The 7889-nt window shown below is 33.5% G+C and overlaps 1 protein-coding gene across 1 annotated transcript; it reads right to left on the reverse strand.

Annotated features, from left to right (window-relative positions):
- Positions 1–6777: 6777 nt before the first annotated feature.
- On the reverse strand, positions 6778–7350 carry LOC118490478 (ethylene-responsive transcription factor ERF095-like). The gene has a single exon (XM_035988139.1). The coding sequence runs from the start codon at positions 7348–7350 to the stop codon at positions 6778–6780; it is 573 nt and encodes a 190-aa protein (XP_035844032.1).
- Between the last annotated feature and the right edge of the window lie 539 nt (positions 7351–7889).

Below are 7889 nucleotides of genomic sequence, written 5' to 3' on the forward strand. Positions count from 1 at the left end.
TTTTATTCTACATGATTGATACTGTTACAGTTTTATGTGAGAATGATTTATGGATTTCCGTGTTACCTTGAAAACAGTAAAAGGAAATATTTGGTTAGTAATTTTATCCGATCTTAGTTTAACACTTAATTTTAATTTTTTGGTATGATATTTAGCAATAAAAGTGTTTCTTTTATTTATGCTTAGATCTTGCCAAAACAGTATCAAAATTGGATTCAACAGTTTAATTATCCAATTGGAAATACAAACATCCGGACCACAACTGGAAATGTTTTTAAAGTCAAGATCTATCCTCTAAGCAATGGCAGATATTATTTTTATAATGGTTGGTGTCAGTTGGTAGACAGTTTGAAAATACCTTCAGATTCATGGTTGATATTTCATTATGAAGAAGCGTTACAAAGTTTCAGAATATTGTATTTTTATCAAGACATTGCTCTTGCTCCTTGTGAAGAGTTTTACTACAAACCATCTGGTAACGAAGATTATGTGGTATGTAACTTCGAATTAGGGGTGTGCATGGGTCGGTTTGGTTCGGTTTTTACTATTAACCATAACCATAACCACTAGTTCGGTTATGGAGTTTCTGTAACCATAACCAAACTTCGGTTACGGTTAATCGGTTATGAAGTCGGTTATGGTTCGGTTTTGGTTAATTTCGGTTAAGTAACCATGCAAGGTTAGAAATAAATAGGGTTGTGCACGATTTGAACTTAGCTTGAGCCTATTTTATAAGATAACGGAGACTAAACTTTTTGGTTAAACTACCGATTTAGGGTTCTTTTTTAATAAGGTAATTCTCAAACAAAAACAATTATGGCCATAACACCTTAGTTCTTTATCAAAATAAATGACATCTACATCAAGATCATTTTGTTACTAACATACTTCTATCTTACTAAAAACCCTCTATATGGTTTTGTAAAACACAAATCCATTATGTAAAGTTAACATCACAAGTTCGGTTCGGTTTCGGTTATATCGGTTAACCAAAGCTTCATAACCATAACCATAACCGATTGAGCGGTTATACAAAGTTTCATAACCATAACCATTGGTTATATTGGTTATCGGTTATTAGTGGTTCGGTTATGTCGGTTATGGTTCGGTTATCGGTTATGGTGGTTAATTTGCTCACCCCTACTTCGAATATTATTCATCATGTAATTTTTTTGGATATACAGTTGTTTAATTGTTGTGTTTTATTTTTTTACTTAATTTTCTGATATATTTTTACTAATGTACTATATAATGTGTTTTATTCTGATTGTAGAGTATTAATTGTTCTTTTGTTCATCACAAGATGTTAAACACTATTCCTTCATATCCGGTTCTTATTAAAGGATCTGAAAACCAGAACTGGTCTGTAGGGATGGAAGATATCAACAATGAACTTTACATAATTACTGGATGGAAAGAGATAAAGAATGAGTTATCATTAACTGCTGATCATCTCATTGTCTTTGAGATGATAGATCTTCAGACTTTTCATATCACGGTTTTCAATTGTGCTACCTGTTATTTAGTGCTTCCCCCGGAGGTTTGTGTTGTTGTTAAAGAAAAGGTGATAGAAGAGATTGTCTTGAGTTCAGATACTGAAGCTGTACAGGACATCGTTAATGTCAATGAAAGTGGTATGGTTGTTGGGAATGAAGATAATCAGATTGTACCTATTTCTTTCCGTGTGGACGGTCATTTTGTAAGTTTGTGATGATGAGTTTACTAATATATACTCCCTCCGTCCCATTAAAAGTGTCCTATTTTGAATTTTCAAAGTCTTTATTTATAAACTTTGACCTTAAATAATTTTGTTTGTGTTAGATAATACTTGATGAAAGTTAAATGATTTGAGTGTGTTTTACAAGTGTTTTTATCGGGTTAATTTTCATCAAGTTTTATATAACACAAAAATATATAATTAAAGTCAAAGTTTATAAATAAAGACTTTGAAAATTCAAAATATGACACTTTTAGTGGGACAGAGGTAGTAATACTTTAGTCAGATTTTAAAGATGTGTTAATTCTTTGTTTATTGAATTGTTCGTTGTCTGTTACAACGCCTTTTTAAAAAACAGGCTGAAGATCTTGGACTGAATCGTAAGATGGGTTTGAAGATTGTGGACGTGGCAGGTGATGTTTGGAATATTCAAGCTGCTATAGGTTCATCTCGAGGTCAACCAAGATATTATCTGCAAGGAATGAGAAAGTTTGTGAGAGATAAAGGCATGGTTCCAGGTCAAGCATTTACCCTTAACTTTGTGATAGGTAAAAATCTTTTTATGTTCGGATGAATGTTCATGGGTTGAAGAAGGCAAATGCAGAAGGATACATTGAACCAAGTTTTTGGGTTGTAGTTGTTTGCTTTTCGAAACTGATACTAGACTTGTTTGTTTAGTTTTGAAGTTGTGATTCTAAAACTATATATGTACATGTAAATTATTAGGTCCATGTCTAACGGAAACAATGTGGAGATGTGAACTAAAGACAGTATACTCCATTTGACTTTTGCTAAACATTTGATTGACTTTTGGTCAATATCTCATTTAGTATTCAACAGACGTTTGAATAACTCAAACAGTGGTTTTAACATCTGTTTGACTTTAGGTTAACAGTTCATGGAAACCCATGTTAGGTTGAACAGTGTTTTGAAGAGGAAAACAGTCCTAAAATATAAGAAGACAGTGGATCTGGTTGAACATCTGTTTCACTTTTGGTTAACAACTGTTTGACTTTTGGTCAACATCTATTTGCTCAATCACATTGGGTGTTAAACTATAGTTCTTTAACTCATTGTTTTGTTTTCTTGAATTCTATATAATTTTGTTAAGAAGTACAAGAACAAACATTTTTACAAAATCCAAAATTACCCCATCATTTAAGTGCATTGAAGTAAAATTGGAAATGATGTTATTCATGTGGTCCTGTTGTGCTTTTGTTTGATCTATAATAAGGGTTCATGATTTAATTTGGTGATTTTAAGACAATGTTGTTGAATCGAATGAGATGGTTGATGTAATATGGTCGTATTAATAACAAATAGTAATTAATCTAAATAACTTTCCCGAGCCCGGGAAGCAATCCCGGGTAAAAACCTAGTTATAGATATAAGTAAACAGATAAAGAAGAAAATGAAACATAGACTATGGATAAATTTTTTCATCGAAAACTAGTCCTTTACCGGTTTCGTATCAAACATCTAATCGGTATAGTTAGCGTACCGTACTAAACATCTAATCTGGTTCGGTATTACGATTTCTTGATTCCAGTAGCTGGTGAAAACGACATTGGTGCCGGTAGTTTTCTCAGTATTTCGGTAAGCGATTTAGAATGTGAAGAGTTTTTATAGGAACTTTCTAGGGATGTAAACAAGAGCCTGGCCCGCTGCGAGTTTTGTTTATAAAGCTCAAGCTCGGCTCATATGTAGTTTTTCAAGGTCGAGCTCGACTCGGTTCGGCTCGTTTATTATTTATTATTTACTTTATATTAATTATTATTATTATTTTATATATAGTTTAGTCCTTTTTTTATAATTTTATAAATAGTAATTATCATTATATAAATATACTAGGTTAGAACCCCGTGTATTACACGCGTTAAATAAATGTAATTTTATATATTAAATAATAAAAAAATTATATCTTTGAGAACCCCGTGTATTGTACCGATTGAGTTAATTTAATTGTACATATTAAATAATGAAAAAAGTTACATTTTTAAGAACATCATGTGTTTTACGGGTTGAGCACATGTAATTTTATATACCAAACAATAAAAAGTTATATCTTTATAAACCCTATGTATTATATGGATTGAATAAATCTAATTTTATATACTACATAATAAAAATTTATATTTTGTAAAAACACAGTGTATTACGCGAGTTGCATAATTTGTGTAGTAATATCTTTAAAAAAAACTAACGGATATACTCGATATACGATAAATGGGGTGATTGTGGTAATGGTTCTTATAAATGTCACGTAAACATAGTGATTACCGTATTTGAGTTGAGAATTGAACACGGAAATAAAAGTATAGAACCAATAAACATTGATTAATATTTTTGTTTATCCCTTATAAACATTTTTGAAATAGATTCTATTCTTAACTACTTTAGTTTAATAAAATAGTAAATTACGTTTTTGGCCCCTGTGGTTATATCACTTTTACTATATTAGCCCAAAATGAGAATTTTTAACATATCTGCCCCCATGGTTTCTATAACTAACCATTTTGGCCCCTAAGTCTAGAGATCATGGGGGCCAAAATAGTTAGTTATATTTTATACCCACTTTAAAATTACGGTTTTGCCCCTAGTTTAAAATTACGTCTTTGCCCCTGGTTTAAAATAAAATTATGCTTTTGCCCCTAGTTAAAAGTTACAATTTTCCCCTCGGTTCAAAATTACGATATCACCCTCAATTCAAAATTACGTTTTTGCCTCCAGTACAAAATAAAATTATGGTTTTCCCTAGCTAAAATTTAGGATTTTACCCTCGGGAAAAAAAATTGATTTTTCCCCCAAGTTAAAATAAAAATATGACTGTGCCCACAACTAAAAATCGTGTTAAGTGGTTGCCTAACACTCTTTTTACTTTTTCTTTCTAACAAAACTATATTACTATTTTTTTAGTTGGTTGAGAATTATTCGGTAATCGCCCCGCAACGCGAACGGGGCATCACCTAGTTGTATATAACATTTGTAATTGTTAATAGCGTTTTATATTATATTGTATGTCCTACAATTAAATTTGGAATTTTGTGTAATTTAATTAATATTTTATTTTTTTCGGTTTTGAGAAGATAAAAGCAAATATGACATTATCTATATCGTAACGATTTTTTATTGTATTATATTAATTATCTATAAGAGATGGCCTAATATAATGACAAGTGTCCTTAAAGTGGTTTCTTTTATTATATAGTATAGATAGATATTTAATATATTAAAGAGTAAATTACAAGTTTTGTCCTTTATGTTTACATCAAATTACAGGTGGTGTCCTTTAGCACAAAAGTTGACAAGTTCCGTACTTAATGTTTTAAAATCTTGCACGTTATGTCCTTTAGGCCAAACCCAGTTAAATTTTTTGGTTAAATCAAATTACAAAAGAATATTGGGTAAATTACTTTTTGAGTCCCTGTGTTTTATGTGTTTTAACTAGTTGAGTCCAAAAGCAAAAAGTTTAACGACCTGAGTCCCTCTAAGCATTTTCCTTAACCATTTGAGTCCAAATTTCTAACACCATCCATATTTTCTGTTAGTTTTCTATTAAAAGACTAAAATGCCCATGTATTTTTTCTTTACCCTTACAAAAACCTGAAAGTTCTACATCTCTCGAAACTTACAGCCGCAGACAAACCCAACACTTTGAATTCACCTCTCAGGTACGCCTATCTTCACTCTCACCCCCAATTTCATATCTTCACTTTTAATCCACCAAAATCACCTGTTACTAATTTTCTTAAAGAAATTCAATTTGAGCTTTCATCGGAGTGAATTCAATTTAAAGAAATTCAATTTGAGCTTTCATCGGAGTGAATTCAATTTCCAAACATTTTCACAATTGTTAAAAACAGTCGTTTCAATTGTTTAATTGTAGGTTCCTGAGGTCTGAGTAATCATGTGAGTTAATTCAAGAAAGCTCAATCAAACTGGTAATTTTTTCAACTATAATCTCAAATTCGTTGGTCCTTTTACTTCTAGTTTCCAATTCGAAATCAAATCTGAAACCCTAGGTTATAGTTGGTTGCATTGTGAGTTGGCCCCACACCTCAACCCCTTCGTGCCCGTTAATCCCCTAGCGTCCCCTCGTTGGCAAGCCGGCGCGGTGCTCTGGCAGGGGACGCCAACTCCGCCAAGCCACTACACGTAGCCTTATTGACATATTAACAAATTAATTGAAGGTATAACCAAGTATCAAACGCATGGAGGGAATCTAAACCTCCACCAAACACACCTGAAGAAGCTTCCAGGCTTGTAAGTTACACCCTACAGCGACACCCAACACTTGATATGGAGGGCTTATGGCCGTTCTACGTTCTCCGTCTTCCACATCTTCTGGTTGATGCGCCTTCACTCGTTGACGGGATCAAGTTTGAGTTGCACACGCTTCCGGTAAGAACAGTTTCTGCTACACTCAAAGCTCATAATTTGTACAAGCTCGAATTGTTACTACCGTTACTAATGTGAATGCGTTTGATTCGAAATAGGTGGATGCAAAGGCAGTAGCAGATGGGAATACTGTAACAGTCTATGTTAGTACCTCGGATGCCCGGGAGTCATCGCGTGTTCCCCAAGAGGTACAAATGGCTGCGGTTGAACGTATTGAAGCACTGACTGAAAGGAACTACACCAAAGCAGATTCATTGCAAAAACGAATCACAGATGTAGAACTAGGTTTTTTACAAGGGTAAAGAAGATACAGGGGCATTTTAGTCTTTTAACAGAAAACTAACAGAAAATATGGATGGTGTTAGAAATTTGGACTCAAATGGTTAAGGAAAATGCTTATAGGGACTCAGGTCGTTAAACTTTTTGCTTTTGGACTCAACTAGTTAAAACCTATAAAACACAGGGACTCAAAAAGTAATTTACCCAAGAATATTTTAGTCTTTTTGCCCATTTATTTAACATTATTTAAAAAAATAAAAAACCGTTATTATTATTATTGTTAATATTATTATTATAAAAACTCTCTCTACCCCTCTCTCTCTATCACCTGCAACCACAATCACCGCTACCCTCCACCATCCCCAAATCAAGAACAGCTGACATCACCATTTCCAAACCGTCTCTAACAATGTATCCATCTTCATAACCGCCTCCATCTCATTCTCATCTCTCATTCTTTTCCTGCACCCATCGCTCGAAGTTATGATTAAAGCTTTATTTCCTCCGGTTATCTCCTCCTTTAAACTCTCAACCTGTAGAGGAAAATTGAGAATGGCTTTAGAACCACGCATCTTAAATGCCGCTCTATCATACGCCTTAGCAGCTTCAACACATGTATCAAACGTCCCCAACCACACTCTCGCACCCTTACGCTTCGGATCTCGGATCTCTGCTGCGTACTTTCCGTATGGCCTTTGTGTTATGCCTCTGTAGTGTACCTTCAACTCCTCAGCGGACTCTGATTTCTCCGAATTGATCTTCGAAGAAGATTTTTTGGTTCTATTGTTAACGGATTCCGGTAGTGTGAAGTTTATTGAGAAATGAGTTATAGGTTGTTCCTCAGAGGTAAGGTAATCAGAAACTGATAGATCAGATTCGTAATTTGATGTTTCGTAGTCACTAAGAAGGTGTTGTCTAATGAAATTGAGAGCTGATGCTTCATCAAAAGTAGCCATTGGTAGCTAATGGAAGTGAGTTCAGAATATGAAAAATATTGAGAAATGAAGATGAGAGTGGAAGAAAGAGTGAAAGGGTTTATATATGAAACTATACAATAGAAAGGTATAATGGAGTCAAACAAAGCTAGTGGATTTAAAAGAAAGTCAACGAGTCAAACAAAGCCAGTGAAATTAATTAAAATTGGATAATGGAGTTCAAAAACATAAATCAGTCTCATCGTTCTCTTCTTCTAAAACAGCACCTAGGGGTTTTAACAACCCGGTGAGGCTGTCTCCTCCATCCACGATCGCAGAAGAGAGGGAGAAAATAGAGAGAAAGGAAGTTTAGAAAGAGAGATTCAGAATACATGACTTTCTTTTTTTTTTTTTTTATTATTTACATAATAGTCTCTTAATATAAGTTGTTTAAAAAAATAGTCCCTAAGGAGGTGAAATAACAAAAATACACTCATGTGCAAGGCACATGACCAGATTTAACCAAAAAATTAACTCGGTTTGCCTAAAGGACATAACGTGCAAGATTTTGAAACATTAAT

The sequence above is a fragment of the Helianthus annuus genome, chromosome 3 (assembly GCF_002127325.2).
Source record: "Helianthus annuus cultivar XRQ/B chromosome 3, HanXRQr2.0-SUNRISE, whole genome shotgun sequence".
NCBI lineage: Eukaryota > Viridiplantae > Streptophyta > Magnoliopsida > Asterales > Asteraceae > Helianthus > Helianthus annuus.